Source organism: Bos javanicus, chromosome 18 (assembly GCF_032452875.1).
Source record: "Bos javanicus breed banteng chromosome 18, ARS-OSU_banteng_1.0, whole genome shotgun sequence".
Lineage (NCBI taxonomy): Eukaryota > Metazoa > Chordata > Mammalia > Artiodactyla > Bovidae > Bos > Bos javanicus.
Genome location: NC_083885.1, coordinates 60,701,861 through 60,720,287, shown reverse-complemented (window position 1 = coordinate 60,720,287; position 18,427 = coordinate 60,701,861). Strand labels below are relative to the sequence as shown.

Sequence of the window (18,427 nt, the reverse complement as noted above, 5' to 3'; positions counted from 1 at the left end):
AAAAAGTTGGCTTAAAGCTCAACATTCAGAAAACGAAGATCATGGCATCCAGTCCCACCACTTCATGGGAAATAGATGGGGAAACAGTGGAAACAATGTCAGACTTTATTTTTCTGGGCTCCAAAATCACTACAGATGGTGACTGCAGCCACGAAATTAAAAGACAAAAATTATAACAAGCTGTCCAAGACCCGAGAGCTGTGTCCAAATCTTTGTTGTGACGAGACAGAATCGAGGAGTATACACTCTCGTGACACTCCCAACGGATCATCTGAGTGATTACATTCTACTTTTCGTCACTGAGGAGACACCCATCTTCACACACTCACACAATGGGCTTTTTAATTTTTCCCGTTTTTCAACTTGCTGAAAACATCTCGGCTTCCCATAGAGGCAGCTCTCAAAATTCTTCTCTTTTGCCTTAAGTTGTGTGAAACACTAACTTAGAACAAGCAGGAAGCAGCTCTGCTCCAGAGGAAATCAGAGAGATTTAAAGGCATCAAAAGGCAGAGAAACTGAAGCACAGCTGGACTGAAGGACCAACAGACCCAAAACTGACAGGGACAGGGTGAGGGGAGGTAAAGCTCCGCCCCCACTGGCCCAGCCCCTACGTACATGCACTTCCGGCCTCGTCCCACCCTCTCCCCTTACGTCGCCTCTCGTTGGCCGTGGCGTAGCGCACTCACCTTCCTTTGTTACGGATCTTCCGCCCGCGCGTGCGCAGTATCCTGCAGACCCGGAATAGCGTTTAAATGAGCGACAGAGTTCTGGTGAGTTTGTTTATTTAAAACCCGGATTTCCTAGTCCCACAGCCTGTTGTCCTTCACACGTGGGTTTCGGGGGTCTCTGTGGACGTTCAAACTACCGTCCCCATTTTCCCGTCCCCAGTGTGTCCTCGCATCGCCGTGAGAGATTCTGAAGTCCTTTAGCTCAGCTGCCGCGTCCCTGGGGTCCACGTCCGCTTCCTGTTAATACCGTTCTAGAGTCCACGTCCTTCTCTGGCAGTTCTACCTTCTAACTTGTAGAGACCGCTGATTAAAGTCCTGTATTGCCCAACCCCTAGGTCCTTGATCCGCGAAGAGGTGAAGGAGGTTCTATTCTGTATGGAGTTTGGTCAGGGTCTCGCCTGAGGTTTGAAGGGGAGGGTCAGCCTGGAACGTGTGGTTTTCACAGAAAGGGCCGCGAGTCCTGAGGAAAAGAATAAAACGAAAAACACCTCGTTTGATTCTGTGTTCCAGAATCCCTGCTGTGTCAGTGGCCGTAGAGGATTGTGTTTTGTACCTGTTGAGATCCTCCCTCTGTGTGGGGCTGTGTTACAGGGAGCTCGGTGTGTTTTTCTAAGTATTAAACAGCCTATTCTCAACACTCAGGGGTCACTTCCCACGACTGATCTTACGTGAGAAGGAAGCCCAGAGAAAGAGGAAAACAAGGAATCAGAAATGACTCATTCCGAGGTAAGAGGCATAGTCCTTTTGTTTGTTTGCTCCGTCTCTTTCTTGAAATGCTGCTTCTTTGGACTTGATTAAGCTCCTTAACTTCTCAACGGGTTTGTTTGAACTGACCCATAGTCATCATCCCAAGGGACCCATTGCCTTCCTGGCACATCAGTGTGATAGAAAACAGAGTATTGCCAGCCAAAGAAGCTCACTCAAGTTTTTATTGCAGTTTAGCCACATAGTCGGGATTGATAACATCTCCAGCATTCTCCCCTCCTTAGAGGTTGGGCTAATAAGCCCACCTGGCTCAAAGCCCCAAACCTCTAGTCACATCCTTGGTCTTTGTGAACTGTCCAGCCTCACGACCTGAGTCGTCCCATTATTAAACCAAGGGCCCACTTTAGGTCATGTTGGTAGCATAAATTATCAGGGCCCACGGAGAGTAATAAAGCTACTTCAGTCACTAAGGAAATTCCAAAAGAATAAAACACTTAAATTCCAAATTAATAAACGTGGAAGTAGTTAACTAGTTAATTACAAGTAGTTAAGAAACTTCCACAACCTAGGGACCAAAGCCTGCCAAATTCTTTTTTTTTTTTTCTTTTAGTTTAGTATTTATTTAGTTTTGGCTATACTGGGATTTTGCTGATGCACTTGAGCTTTCTCTGTTGTGATTAGGAGGAGCTATACTATCTTGTTGTGGAGCTGTGGCTCCAAGGCACGGGTTCAGTCGTTGTATTAATAACTGACAGGCTCTGGAGCAGGTGGGCTTCAGTAGTTGTGGCACAGTAGCTTAGCTGCTTCAAGGCATGTGGGATCTTCCCTGATCAGGGATGGAACCCATGTCGTATGCATTGACAGGCAGATTTCTCACCACTGGACCATCAGGCAAGTCCCTAAATTCTTTATTACACAATGCTGAAATCTAAATCTTTTTTTTATGCCCTTTGACCTTTTTTTTACCCCCTCTGATTTTTGTTGTTACCTTGGAATACCTCAGCTGTTGCATTATTAAAAAAAATATTTTGTTGTGTTTACCTTCTATTTTATTGTTAAAAATAATGTCTAAATCTCTCTTTAGGTGAGCTTCTTTGGCTACCTTCTTATTATTTTGCTTCATTTATTTTGAAGTTTCACTAGTCTGTACAGTGATAACTTCGTCTGTAATTTGGCAGAATTACAGATTTACAGATTGTAATTACAGAAATCTGTAATTGCCCTCTATTTAGGTGTTTTTTCGTTTTTAAATTCATAGTTATGTTGGCTCTCGTTTTGAGTTTGAATTGTTCTGAATTTGCAGTCGCTGAAGTCTTTATGTCACCACATCTTCCAAATAAAACTTGTGATTTTCAGACATTATGTGCTTCAGTAAAGGTTTACAGTTTCTTCACATAGGTCTAGAAATGTGTTCTAAATAGGTAGGTGTCATGGTATATTTGCTAATAAAAATGTAAACTATTTCTCATATTGTGTTTTTGATTATTCTTACTAAAGAGAAAAAATTGTTTTCAGTGAACCCAGGTGGCTCAGTGGTAAAGAATCCGCCTGCCAATGCAGGAGAACTGGGTTTGATCTTTGGGTTGGGAAGGTCCCCTGGTGAAGGAAATGGCAACCCCCTCCAGTATTTTTGCCTGGGAAATCTCACGGACAGAGGAGTCTGGATGGCTACGGTCATCGGGTCGCAAAGTGTTAGACATGATTGATGTGACTTAGCATGCATTCATGCAAAATTTGTAAATGTTTGTTTTACCATAAATGCTAAAATATACTTGAATTTTTTAAAAAAAGGTGGATTAAAAATGTTTCTTCCAAAAGATCTGTTACTTATGGACAGTTGCTTTTGCCTTTAGTGTATTTATGTGTGCATCTTTGTGTGCAGAAACCTAGGGTTTATAAAAGCCATCATCATTTCATGAATATTTTTATTTATTCTAACCTTTGAAAATTGTTCTTACATATTTTCCATGGCCTTAGATTGTTTCATTTTAATGAAATGAATATATAGTTCCATTTTAATATATGTATGCATGAAAATGTTCATATGATTTGATCAGTTATTTTTCTTGTATTTTGTATTCACAGTTAGAGAAACTTCTATGAACTCTCTTTAGAGTTGTCTCTATCTGTTTGTCTGCATATTATTAAAGTTTAGGGTACATAAAGTGAGATAAATTTAAGCTATTTAAGGAATGTTTGGTACATATTTGCAAAAAGGTGGAACAACAACATAATTGATTTTAAATTATTTCCATTACACATCCAAGACTCTGTAAAAACTCTCAGAAAGATATGTAGTATATCCTAAATAGTTAAAATGATTGTTGCTACTGAGGATGTTATCATATTTGAACTGTAAAATTTGTAAAACACTTGACATTCAAAAGTAAGTATGAATGTTTACCTTACTATTGTATTTCGTTACTATTCAAAACAGTCATTCATGGAGCAGAATTTTGAATATCACTAGTTAAAAGAAGCTTGTTAACAATACTCTGAAAAAAATTAAGCTTGTTAAAATAAATGGCATTTTTCTCCCACTCAAGAACTCTTGCGTCAGAGTATGCTTTTCAAAAATATTACTTGTTTCCTTGATAGACAATTCATCCTGTGTCATACCAATACAACACTCAAAAATAAATATGCCCATGGTGTTCTGATTATTTTATCATTTCTTTTCCAGATCAGAATAGTTTTTGAAATGGTGTGTGGGTCATTTCTCATCTTTTTTTGTTTTTGGATTACCGTAGAAAATATTGCTGTGTAAAAGTCATATTATAGTACAATACCAGTTCAGTCCTGCTCCCAGAACTGAGATAATGAGATGGATTGTGTGTATGGATTTCCTTCAGTAAATTCTTTCCCTTTGGTTACTCTGCCTAGTCACGACCCTCCCTGTTGAGATATGGGTTGTCTTCTGACCTTGTGACCATTGTTAATTCTTTGTTTCCTTGGTAGCGGTTACTATTCGTTTGGTTTTCTGATCTTTATCATTGTCAAAGAAATTCCTTAACAGCCTATATATGCTCACACAAAGATCATTAAAGCACCCTTATTCCATTAGAGCTTGGGTCCCCGTATCTTTCTTTCTTTGTCTCCCTCAGGTAGTTCTCTGGAGCATGGAATCCTGCCAAGCTCACTTTCTTTCCCGGGCTTTCCAGACCTCCTCGAGAGGATGCCCTGTGCTTTCGTGAGTGGTACAAGCCCTGTGTCAAGGGCTTTATTGGTTCTCTGCACAAGCCAGGAAATATCAGCCCCTTTCTTTCTTTTACTTTCTTATTGTCGACTCCGACCACCAGATTCCAGTCCATTAAAGGACCGCAACGTTAGGCTACAGATCAGGGAAGGTATATATGAAGTGAAATTTGCTTACAACACATTTTTAAAGTATTTATTTGGCTTCACTGGGTGTTCTTGTGGCAAGTAGGATCTTCAGTCATCCTTGTAATGTTCAGGTTCTTTGGTTGTGACATGTAAACTCTTAACTATAGCATGTGGGATCTAGTTTCCTGATCAGGGAAAGAACCTGACCTCCGTGCATTGGGAGCTCATGTTCTTAGTCACTGAAGTCCCCAAACTAACAGTTTTTAATGATAGATTCAGATCATAGTTTCCATACTAATGCCAAAATACCCATGCAGTGATAATGCATTCCTCCATGTACTTCTTACTGCATGACTCATGTTCACTGGTTTGTGAGATTCCCATGCTATGAATTTGTTTTTTTCCACTTGACTTGAACAAGTGTCTTGGAAAGAAAAAGTGAGGGATATGCCTAAACTATCACAATTAATGGAGTAACTTCATGTTTTCTTACTTTCTTTCTGCTTTGGGAAATGAACACTCATGTGTATTTAGCAGAGATGATGGGTTTTGGGAGTGGGAGTTTTCATCCCAAACCCAGGTCTGATCTTTTCCAGTATACTCCATGCTTACATCACAGAGTCTCATTGCAGGTAATTACACAGGTATTTGTATTTTCCAAAATATTTACAAGAATCTTATTAGTCCTATGCTCAACTGTATTAAAATTTAAAGTACAGCTCAGTGCAAATGAAGAATATCATCCTCTAACATTATGTACATTTTTACCCCATTCAAAATTACCTGATTTAGTGACATGAAAAATTTTGTCTCTTCCTCTAATTGAGCATATAGACCCATTTGAGTGTATGTCTGTACTTAGTGGAGATGAGTTTGAGTAGGCTCCGGGAGTTGGTGGAGGCCTGGCGAGCTGTGTGCCGTGGGATAGCGAAGAGTCGGTTATGACTGAGCAACTGAACTGAACCGTATGTATGAAAATATTAACATGACTTGATCAATTTTTTCTTCTTATTTTCTTTTTGCTTTGTTTTCTTGAAGAACTTCTGGGAGGGAATGACTACCCATTCCAGTATTCCTGCTTGGGAATTTCTAGGAGAGAGGAATCTGGCAAGTTAGAGTCCATGGGGTCACAAAGAATGGGACATGACTGAGTGACTAAAACATTTCTTGTCTTTAGTATTCTTTACATTGCAGAAACTTGTGAAAGTGCTGCACTCAATATGCCAGCACATTTGGAAAACTCGGCACTGGCCACAGGACTGGAAAAGGTCAGTTTTCATTCCAATCCCAAAGAAAGGCAATGCCAAAGAATGCTCAAACTACCACACAATTGCACTAATCTCACACGCTAGTAAAGTAATGCTCAAAATTCTCCAAGCCAGGCTTCAGCAATATGTGAACCGTGAACTTCCAGATGTTCAAGCTGGTTTTAGGAAAAGGCAGAGGAACCAGAGATGAAATTGCCAACATCCGCTGGATCATGGAAAAAGCAAGAGAGTTCCAGGAAAACATCTATTTCTGCTTTATTGACTATGCCAAAGCCTTTGAGTGTGTGGATCACAATAAACTGTGGAAAATTCTGAAAGAGATGGGACTCCCAGACCACCTGACCTGCTCTTGAGAAATCTGTATGCAGGTCAGGAAGCAACAGTTAGAACTGGACATGGAACAACAGACTGGTTCCAAATACGAAAAGGAGTTTGTCAAGACTGTATATTGTCACCCTGCTTATTTAACTGATATTCAGAGTACATCATGAAAAGCGCTGGGTGGAAGAAGCACAAGCTGCAATCAAGATTGCCGGGAAAAATATCAGTAATCTTAGATATGCAGATGACACCACCCTAATGGCAGAAAGTGAAGAGGAACTCAAAAGCCTCTTAATGAAAGTGAAAGTGGAGAGTGAAAAAGTTGGCTTAAAGCTCAACATTCAGAAAACAAAGATCATGGCATCTGGTCCCATCACTTCATGGGAAATAGATAGCAAAACAGTGTCAGACGTTATTTTGGGGGGCTCCAAAGTCACTGCAGTTGGTGATTGCAGCCATGAAATTAAAAGATGCTTGCTCCTTGGAAGGAAAGTTATGACCAACCTAGATAGCATATTCAAAAGCAGAGACATTACTTTGCCAACAAAGGTCCGTCTAGTCAAGGCTATGGTTTTTCCAGTGGTCATGTATGGCTGTGAGAGTTGGGCTGTGAAGAAAGCTGAGCGCCAAAGAATTGATGCTTTTAAACTATAGTTCTGGAGGAGACTCTTGCTAATACCTTGGACTGCAAGGAGATCCAAACAGTCCATCCTAAAGGAAACCAGTCCTGGGTGTTCATTGGAAGGACTGATGCTGAGGCTGAAACTCCAATACTTTAGCCACCTCATGCGAAGAGTTGCCTCATTGGAAAAGACCCTGATGCTGGGCAGAATTGGGGGCAGGAGAAGGGGACAACAGAGGATGAGATGGCTGGGTGGCATCACTGACTCGATGCACATGAGTTTGGGTGAACTCCGGAAGTCGGTGATGAACATGGAGGGCTGGCGTGCTGTGAATCATGGGGTCGAAAAGATTCGGACATGACTGAGCGACTGAACTGAACTGCAATGAACAGAAACTTCTATCAACTTTTCTTAGAGTTGTCTCTGTGAATCTGTCTGTGTTTTATTAGTTAAAGTCTAAAGTGCATAAACTGAAGTAAAGTTTCAGCTCTGCCACTTAATGGCTGTTTGTTAAAATATGTGCCAAAAGGAACAAGAGCAACATTACTGATTTTTAGTTATTTTTCTTACACTTTCAAGACTCTGATAAAAACAATCAGAAAGATATATAGAGTATATACTGTATAGGTAAAATGATTCTTTCTACCAAGGTTGTGGTTACACACAGAGTGAAGCGCAGATAAAACCAAGGAAGGTCTTAGAATGCAGAAACTGAAAAACCAGGCCCATATTATCTCATGTCTGGAAATTCTTTTCCAACCCGCAGCCAAACCATGACATTTTTGGTGGCTTGTTCAGGGACTCGGAGTCTCTTCCCACCATCTTTGCTTCTCCTTTCTCACAGGGACCCTCTGCCAACAGGCAAGTGCTGTGGCAGCAACGTAGGAACTGTAGCCAGGGTTCACCTCTGGTATGTTCAAAGGCCCCACTGCTCAGTGGCTGCAGCTTGAATGGGTGAGTGAAAGTGAAAGTGAGGTTGCTCAGTCGTGTCCGACTCTTTGTGATCCCATAGACTGTAGTCTACTAGGCTTCTCTGTCCATGTGATTTTCCAGGCAAGAGTACTGGAGTGGATTGCCATTTCCTTCTTCAGGGGATCCTCCTGACCCAAGGATGAAACCCAGGTCTCCTGAATTGCAAGCAGACGCTTTACCCTCTGAGCCACCAGGGAAGCCCTGGTAAGGATCTCTCCTTTTTGTGAATGGCTGAGGGTCTCTCCTTTTTGTTTTTTCCGACTGAGGACTATGCCAACCAATATTGTGTGGGCACAGGACAGACACATAAAACGCATTAGGGCGCCTGCCAGAAAGACTCCCATGTGTGGATCGGGGGCACACAGAACGGATCAGGCCAGAAGGGCATCTGCCTCCAGCAAGATAACTTCTGTCCACCGTATCAGGTTGAAGCAAAACAGAGACCTTTGTCCCCGGGCTACTGCCTTCCAGATATATTGTAAGGCGGATTCCTCAGCCTTCTTCCCTGTCCCTTTCTCTTCTTTCCCTTTTGGTCCGGATTGATTTACAGAAGCCTGGGTGTTGCCTCTGAGCCGTCCCAAGAGTGCCTTCCAGGTTTCAAGGAATCACCAAATGGTGAGTCACCTGGTTGCTCCCAGGAATCTCTGGCTTTCTTTACCCGTGTCACCTGATGGCTTAGCTGCACGGTTCTCAGAGGTCTGCTCTGACTGTCGGACGCGACTGTTGGGACGCTCGGCCATTTTGTGCATTAGTCGCACGGAGAGACCACCGGGGAAAAAGGGATGCCTTTCTGTCAGCCAGTGACTCTCAGTACTCCCATTCTATGGTAGGTAGGCTAAGAGTGGGTTCTGTTACATCCCAGGAGGCTCTTTCATAATCAACCCTTGGTTACATTCTCAGAAACTGGAAAATTTTGACCCTCCAAAAGGCCTGGCTCCAATAGAAATGGGGGAACCCTAAAAATGGCCTCTGAATGGCACACTAGGTTTTGCCAAAAGAAGCGAAAGAACTCAGAATTCCCTTGCCTTTTTTGCCTCTCTGTCTCCTGTCCCTCTCTGTCTCTCTCCATCAGATTTCCTAGATGACCTCTATGCGGCCTTTCATATCCACATGATCTCTAGGAAAGGATTCTGAGGTTCCCTTTGGTCCAGCTCTTTCTTCTATATTCAAAAGCCTGAAGGATCAAAAACTGTCTTAACATTCTAAAGAATCCCCTTCTAAGGAAGCTGATCTCTCAGGTGGAGAGGGAACCAAGCTTCCCCCACTCCTGAACATCCTAAAAAATTCCCCTTTGACAACTCCTGTTTCTCAGGGCTGGGAATGACCAAGCTCCCTTCACTCCTGCAAATTCCCTTAACCCTTCAGATTCTTCTCATGGGACAAAGACCTCACTTCCCACCAGAGGGACAGTCCAAAATTTTTATGAGCTGAAATGCCCCTGATATCAGGGTTAATTTGAGCATTATTTGGTCTATATTTTAGCTATAAAACTAAAACTACAGAAAGGAAAGATGACTTTTTGACACAGGATGGCCCTGATATTCTTTAGACTTTGGAGAAAACTAGTTAAAATGAAATTTTCTTTCCCTTGGAATCTGCCTAACCCTTTCTTTCTGCATATGCATTTAAAAACAACTAGCTTGTTAAAAGGCCTGCCTAGGGCAAAGCTTGAAGTTACCCCTTTCCATGTCCTTGAAATACACTGCCCACTTTGCCTGAGACCTAACTCAGCCTTGGGCAAGTCAGAACTTCAAGCCAAACAAACAAACAAAAAAGGGTTAAAGAGAAGTTTTAAATCTCAGGCAGGAAACTATGAGATCTCTGTCTGTCTGTCTGTCTGGATTTATATATGTCTCAGTATGCGCCTTTTTTTTTTTTTTTTTTTTTATAATATTGCTGAAGTTATAAATGAGTTCTAAAAAAAATAAAAAATAAAAAAAAAAATGAGTTCTAATTTAATTGGCCTAAAAGAAAGTAAGCGCTTACAATTCAGACAATTCTAACTATAAGAGAAATTAACCTAAATGAATTTCAGATTCACATGAACTGGGAAATATTCAATATTAAATATCTAGTATTAATGTTTGTTTGCTAATCTAATGTAGATATGTCTAAGAGTCATTAAGCACAGTATTTTCATTGTGCCTAGGTTTATTATAAGTTAAATATTGTTATATTTTTATATCTGTTACAAGTTTGTCAACCAGCAAAGTACCTCTAGGAACGGGGGAAAAAAAAAAAAAACTTGAAAGAAAATGTAAAAGAGATATGAGCTTTCAGAGAAACTCTTATAAGAATAATTATACTTTAGAAATGTCTGACTAAAACTTTCTCTAGATTTTGGTAGCCTGTACTTCTAGGGCTGTGCTAAACTAAGTGATGGAAGTTTATCGAATAGCTTGGTCATTTCCAAATAAAATGAGATTCTGAAACATTCATTACTGAGGACTAACTTCCTGTTACAGAGAAAGTAGAGATTTTGGACTATTCATGAAAAATTCTAGAGAACAGGATGCCATCCTTAGATGTTCTCTAGAATTTTTTGTTTTTGTTTTTAGAAATTATCTCTCGTATATATGTTCACCAATCTACAGAATGCTTAAATTCTTGGTTGCTTACAGAAAGTAGCATGTGTATTTTCAATAAAGAAGGAATGATGAATGAAATTACATTTTATGAAGGGAAAAGGAGGTAGGTCTGCCTTACAGGTGGCTGTTTCAGGATGAGAGAACAGAGTAATGGGTATAGAAAGTGATTAAAATGTTTTATGGAAAGTGGACCCCAGGGGAAGAAATTTGTGTATAAATACAAGTTTTCTTGAGATGTTGAGCTGCCTTTGATAATAGATTTTAAGTTTCTTTACCTCTGAAGTGATCTGTTCTAGGTTTACCTTTGAAATCTTTGTTACTTTGGCTAAGTGAATATATTGTTTCCCAGTGATCTATATGGTTTTATCTGACTGAGTGTTATAACCCCTTTTGATATTTGCCCACAAAACTTCCTAAATGACTTGACTTCTAGCTAACTTTGGAATGCTTCAGAGGGCCCCTGAGATATCCCAGGGGGGCTATTAAACTACCTGGGTTCATTGGACATGTTAAATTACAAGGGAAGTACTGTTGAAGGGGTGATAAATCTTCTCAGATTATACTGTATGGTTGATGTTACTAATATAGATATCCTAAAATTATGTGGAATTCATATAGATCTGATATGCCCTAATAAAATGTGGTCAACTATAATTCTACTTATCCTGTGAAAGTGTTACAAGTCACAGCAATGACCAGGCTACATTCTCATTTGCAGTTTAATCAGATTTAAACATGCCTTCTATGGTTTCACTCTGATGACTTTGTAAGAATACTGCTACTTCATGATTTATGGAAAAGATTTTTCTTTTTTTGGGGGGGGGAAGCAAATATATACTTATTATATATGTGTATTATTGTATATTTGTATAATTTGATCTTTATTAAATATTATATATTTATGTGTATATTAACAGACATTAAGGGAAAATAGAAATACACGGTTATAATTGGGGACTTTAGTATCCCACTTTCAACAATGGATAGATCATATAGACAGAAAATAAGGAAAAATTAGACTTAAAACTATGTATTACACCAAATGGACTTAACAGACATATACAGAACATTTCATCTGTAAACAGAATACACCTTCTGATAAACAAGTTTTGTTTGCTATCTGGTAAGCTGGTACCAGACTGGAATTTGGTCTAATCTCTATGTTAATAGAACAAAGTTTCCTTAGAATGCAGCTTTTACCGGGGTCCAGCCCCAGTTGGATTCAGGGATTCCCTCAGGAAGTCGGCGTTGGCAATTAGAATAGCAAAGGCTGAGAGATTTTAGAGGCTCATTAACAACTGGTTTACACGGGAAATCAATAAAGTTCGTGACACCGAACTTCCTCTGACTCTGGAGGCCACAGGCGCCCTCTCGAATAGTGGAAGGTGCCTCCCCTTGGGTGCCTTCTCGAGTGGGTCTTAGAAGCCCAGGCAAATAAGTAGTCCCAGAGGACCCCCATGCTCCAATTATTTTGGCCTGAAAAGATAGAGAAGAAAAGGAGAGAAAAGGAAGCACGCAAGAAGGACACGGGGAGACCAAGCCTGTTGAGCAAGGCCCGTAGCTTTATTTTCAAAGGGAGCTTATATACCTTAAGTTGTGCATAGAGGATAATAGGGGATGTAAAATCATGCAAAGTCAGCAGTCTTTGATCCTGATCGAGACCAGGCTTTCTTTTCTGCAAACTATACAAATGGTTTAGGTGATTTACATCATCTTCTGGCCAGAAGGCCTGTTAACATTTTATGACTCTGATAAAGGTTTGTCAACCATAAGACTTATTTTCTCTAAGAGTAATTATTTTAAAGTTTGGCGACATCCTCCGAAGGTGTTAGATAAAGTTGCATTCCTACAGGGCAGAGGTGCAGTGGGTTTACAACAAGGAAAGAATTTATTACCTTAAGGGTCTAAAGTTGTTAACACCAAGGCTACTACTTATTTTTTCGATGTACCAACTATGTTAATTAATACACTTTCAAGGATACAATACAGGGGATGTGGAAACTTGGCAGCAAGCATTGGCTCAACAATGAAATCTACTAGTTCTAACAATTTCTAACTCTCCAAGAGGCTCTATACTATTTGAATATTCTAAGCTTCCCGTGCCTCTCACGGTTGGGAGACTGTAAACAATCCTATGCATAGCTGTAAGAGTCCCGGTAAACCTGTCAGGCAAGTTAGAGAGCAATCTGAGGGGTTTGGATTTAAACACTCCTGTTATGCCCAGGAGGCTAATTAGCTAGAGCTCTAAGTTGATTTCCTTCAGAAAAAGGTGGTCGGGGATAGCCCCCCCATTAATGTCAGAGGAGTTGGTGAAAGTCGTAAAATAGTAAAATAGATTCTGGTTTTGGGGTAGATGCTCAGGCAGGTCCGGTGGGGGGCGGGGGGGGGCGGTGCCTCGAGTCCTGACTTTGCATATTAGGCCTCTCCGCATGACCTTTGTCATGGGTGGGAACTCCCGTGCTGGCTCCCTTTCAATAAGAGCTGGCAAGCTTTCAATAAAAGATTATGAGTTTCTTTGCCTTTAAGTGATTTATATTCATTTTTAAAATCTAAGCATTACTTAAGATTATGATACCTATGGACAAAGCTCATTCTTCTTCTACAAAAATAACCTCTCATGGTTAAACTTTTGCCATCCTGATGTTCTTAAAACATGGCCATGGTCTGCTTCTCAATCAGGGAATTAAAAATGGGTGAACAATAGCTGTAAATCAAAGAGTCAGGGCTATGGAAAATCCAACATGGCTGCCTGGCTTTTCCCAGCTCCCTGACAAACCTCATTTTTATTTGATGGGTTAAAGCTTTCCCTGGCTACAGGTTTAATGCCCTCATAATGCAAAAATTATGTTTAACTGAATATTAACTTTTTTTATTGTTAAACTAAGTTTCTAGTTTTGTTAATTAAAGTCTAGTGTTCACTAAGACTCACTTCTGAGATAGTTCCTTCTTATGTTATACTTCTAAAAGATTTAATTAAATTATTAAAAAGGACACTCTAAGTTTGTTTCTAAAGCTAATCTCAGTAAGCAATCTTCAGATAAAGATTAGATGCTCCATGATATACAACCAGGAGATTACCACCAGGTTATAGTCATTTAACAAGTGAAGTCAGATGACTTGGGGAATACTGGGCTCTACCTAATGAAAGGTCTTGACTTTTCATTCTTACTTACATCCTGACTAATAACTGCTAGCTATAGCTATATTATTTTCTATGTTGCTTCTTTCAGAAGATTGTTTCTTATGTTACTCAATGTGTAACTGAGCCTGTGATAAAATGCTGATATGCAGTTCCAAATGCTATCAATGATTGTAATAATGTAAATCTAGATATGGGAAGAAGGAAGAAAAGGGAATCTTTTCCTGGACCAAGAGGCTAATAAGACAGGTATGGTCCAGAGAGTTTGCTACTCACAAGGCCCGCTCTAGAAACAGCACATTGAGTGGCCTATCAATGGATCCTTCCCTAGACCTGGGAATGAGCCTTCCCAGTGCCATGGGACACAATGGCCAAGAAATGCCCCCAAGGCATGGTCAGATAAGTGGCTCTGAAGGGACCCTGCTAACTGGACTCTGCCAGCTGTCTCTACAAAGATGACATCATGACCACAGCAAGCTCCTGACTTTCAACAACCGCCCCCTCCACCAATCCCCCCCCCCCCCCCCCCGCTCCCCAAAAGCTGTTGAGAGTAGAGATCAGAAATAAGGCAATCTGTGCCCTGGGAAAAACCCAGAACTGGCCTTCTGATAGTCAGATGTTTTCAGGTAAAGATTTTATGAGCCCAGATTCTGGCTTCTTCTCGTACCTAGAGAAACACTAATGTCACGAACCAGTGTCCGGTCCTGGTTCTCCTAACTAACCCCTGAGCAGCTTTTCTTTTTTTTTTGTTCTGAGCAGCTTTTCTACTTCTATTGATCTTTAGGCCATGTAACTTTAACTTTCTTATAAGGATTGTTTCTTCTAAAATACCACAAATTTCCAAGTGGTCGTGCAATAATATTCCCTAACACCTAGACAATGCTGAAACAAGTCACCTTATCATTCCATGGACTCTCATCTCTCTCCATAAATGCACCCTGACAGAGTAGGCAAAGGGAACCCAGAGCCCCATGGTGCCTGTGCTCAGCCTGAAGAAGCCAGAGCAGTCGTCACCCCTTTTTCCTTGAAACTGGATTCCCAAATGTGTGAGAAGGGAAATGGGTAAATAGTTAGACATGAGCAGGGTATCAACAAGGGCCAAAGATTTGGCCCTAAAAATAAACAGAGGGAGGTATGTGGTGACCCAGGGACAAAAGAGTAGATAAAACCAAGGAGGGTCTTGGAATGCAGGAATGGAAAAACAAGACCCCTTACCATTTTTCCCACCCCCATGTTGTACCTATTGATTTCAGGTCCTCCTGAGCAGTATAAATGGTTTCCTCTCCTACCCCATAAGGAGAAAGTGTTTTTCTTACTCTTCTCCCACCCAGTATATGTGCCTCATCCATTCAGCAATCATCCGCAAGACCCCTTTCCCCCTCCTTGTACCCTGGCTATGAGTGGACTAAGGACCCCTGTTCAACATCCGTTCTCCCTTGAGCTGGCCTGCTCTTCTAACAGCATCCCCCATTCTAATAAACTTTACTTCCCTCTCAGTTTGTCTCACGTCTGGAAATTCTTTTCCAACACGAGCCCAGACCACAAGAAAAGTTACTATCCCATTAGACCTGTTAAATCTCTAAAACAGTTCAAGTTCCAACTGAAGTATGAATTCTTACCTTACTATTCTATTTCATTGCCGTTCAAAATCGTCATTCATTGAGCAGAATTTTCAACATTACTAACTCAAATATCCTTGCTAGAAATGTGGCTTTGGCCCCACTTCAGAACTCTTGGCTCAGAATATGCTTTAAAAAAAAAAAAAAAATCCTGTTTCTTTGACAAACAAATTTATCCCATGTCACACGAGTAGAACACTAAAGAATAAATATGCTAAGGTTGCCTTGATTATTTTATAATTGCTCTTTCAGATGAGAATAGTTTCTCTAATGGCTTCTGGGTCATAACTCATCCTCTTTTCTTCACATTAGAAATTGCATAGAAAGGATTACTGTGTAAAAAATAGATTTTGTAATAATAGCCAAGCTACTAAATCATGACCAGGTCTCTGAACTTGCTCGTTTCATCTTGGGTCACATTAGTAAGTCTTCCCACAGACACATGGCATTTATACTTTGTATTTCAGGGACGGCTGACGTTCCAGGATGTGGCCATAGACTTCACTCAAGAGGAGTGGGAATGCCTGGACCTCGATCAGCGGGAATTGTACAGGGACGTGATGTTACAGAACTACGGGAACCTGGCCTCCTTGGGTGAGGATAACTGCCTTCCAGAATCCCTTATTTAACCACTGTGTTTTTGTCTGTCATGCCAAAAATGTCTTCTGAAATTTTCTGCTTCCCACAGTAGTTTCAGATCTCTGCTTTCTAGGGGAAAATGGGTATTTATTAGTTTAGAAAGAAAGCCTTCCTGATTCGTTATGCTGGTGACGGTTTTCTTGCTTAATGTACTCTGCCTCCTTCCTTCTAGGTTCCTGGTAATTGTGTAAGTTCTGTGGTATTAAATAGTTGCACCCTCTCTTAATTTCACATTGACACTACTTACTTTTGCCTTAGTACTACTTGACCAGAATCTCAGGACCTGATTGTTAGGTGTTTGTTAGTATTGTATAGCGGCTTGGAATAAAGTATTTAAGGAAATCGTTTTCTAGAACAAAATACGTTCTCGTCTCACCTGAATAATACTGGATTCGATACTGATGAATCTGTAACAACACAAATATTCCTTTCTCTGATCAACAGGTCTTGTCTCTAAACTGGATCTGGTCACCTTTCTGGACCAATTGAAGGATTCCAGGAATATAAGGAGAATGGAGACAACAGCCATTTACCCAGGTAGGTATGAATGGTTGGAGATGATGAATCAGATGAGAGGTCCAAGGAACAGTGAGGAACTCATCCTTCATCACATGGTTGTGGAAGATTTGCTTCAGTGGAAATGGTTTTCAGGAACTTGGGTTTGTGTCTGCTACTGTCATAGGAATGTATCACCTGCCCCATTCTGTCTCTTAAATCATTCATGAATTTGTCACCAGTGATTATTTTTCTCCATCACAGTGTGAACTAAAAATCTCCTCTTGGCTTGTGACAAACTGCATTCATTCGTTGCTTTTCGATTTCTTGGGGACCCTAGGAAAACTCTGCCCATTTCTGAGCAACAGTATGACAGTCCTTTTAAAGTTTCCTTCTACGTCTAGACAGAAATGTGCAAGTGGAGTGGCAGACAAACTGCAAAACTTCTAGGAATACTGGGGACGGGTTTTTGTTCTCTGATTTATAATTTCGTATCCACTGGGAGCAACATATAGGACCTTCTGAATAAATTTCAAATTCAAGTAATTTTTCACTGCAGAAAACAAAACCTCATGAAAATGAAATAATACACAACTCAGGTTGACTTCAAAGTTTCACTTTTCCTTATATGATCTCACATTAAATATCTTTAGTGTATTTGCCCCAATTCTAACATGCTAAAATACTTTATTATGTTCTATTACTTCATAGAATTTTAAAATAAATTGACATGAAATCTTACCATATATTCCACTATATTATTAATGGTTGATTCAAACTATGACGATTTTTAGATTATATAAAGAAATCTTTCTTAAAATTTCTAATTGGAATATAGCTGTTCTACTATACAGCAAAGAGAATCAATTATACATATTAGTCAGTTCAGTTCAGTCGCTCAGTTGAGTCTGACTCTGTGATCCATGGTCTCCAGCAAGCCAGACTTCCCTGTCCATCACCAATTCCCAGAGCTTGCTCAAACTCATGTCCATCGAGTCAGTGGTGCCATGCAACCATCTCATCCTCTGTTGTCCCCTTCTCCTCTCATCTTCAATCTTTCCCAGGATCGGGGTCTTTTTAAGTGAGTCTGTTCTTCGCATCAGGTGGCCAAAATATCGGATCTTCAGCTTCAGCGTATCCTTCCAATGAATATTAAGGACTGATTTCCTTTAGGATGGAGTGGTGTGATCTTGCAGTCCAAGGGACTCTCAAGAGTCTTCTCCACCACCACAGTTCAAAAACATCAATTCTTTGGCACTCAGCTGTCTTCATGGTCCAACTCTCACATCCATACATGACTACTGGAAAAACCATAGCTTTGACTAGATGGACCTTTGTCAGCAAAGTAATGTTTCTGCTTTTTAATATGCTGCCTAGGTTGGTCATAGCTTTTCTTCCAAGGAGCAAGCGTCTTTTACTTTCATGGCTGTAGTCACCATCTGCAGTGATTTTGGAACCCAAAAAATTAAAGTCTCTCACTGTTTCCACTGTTTCTTCCTCTGTTTGTCATGAAATGATCTGACCGGAGCCATAATCTTCATTTTTTAAAGGTTGAGTTTGAAACCAGCTTTTTCACCTGGTTCTTTCAGTTTCATCAAGAGACTCCTCAGTTCCTCTTTGTGACAGAGTCATTTCCTAGGCAGGTTGATAAGAAGTCTAGGGGTCCCCAAGGAGAGAGGCTTAAAGCTCAACATTGCGAAAATGAGGATCATGGCATCCGGTCCCATCACTTCATGGGAAATAAATGGGGAAACAGTGGAAAGAGTGTCAGACTTTATTTTTGTGGGCTCCAAAATCACTGCAGATGGTGACTGCAGCCATGAAATTGAAAGACGCTTACTCCTTGGAAGGAAAGTTATGACCAACCTAGATAGCATATTCAAAAGCAGAGACATTACTTTACCGACAAAGGTTTGTCTAGTCAAGTCTATTGTTTTTCTTGTGGTCATGTATGGATGTGAGAGTTGGACTGTAAAGAAGGCTGAGCGCTGAAAAATTGATGCTTT

The 18,427-nt window shown here is 40.5% G+C and overlaps 1 protein-coding gene across 4 annotated transcripts in view; it reads left to right on the top strand.

The window, feature by feature from the left end:
* Positions 1-209: 209 nt before the first annotated feature.
* LOC133230991 (KRAB domain-containing protein 5-like) overlaps positions 210-18,427 on the top strand; it is a 141,034-nt gene continuing 122,816 nt past the window's right edge. For 2 of the 4 annotated variants that reach the window (XM_061389137.1, XM_061389138.1), the window contains exons 1-4: positions 550-770; positions 1,371-1,454; positions 15,755-15,881; positions 16,371-16,463. In XM_061389137.1, the coding sequence (XP_061245121.1) occupies positions 1,440-1,454; positions 15,755-15,881; positions 16,371-16,463 (235 nt within the window). In that variant the 5' untranslated portion in view covers positions 550-770; positions 1,371-1,439. Of the gene's footprint in view, positions 771-1,370; positions 1,455-15,754; positions 15,882-16,370; positions 16,464-18,427 lie in introns of all 4 variants that reach the window. The other 2 variants (XM_061389139.1, XM_061389136.1) reach the window with 2 other exon arrangements.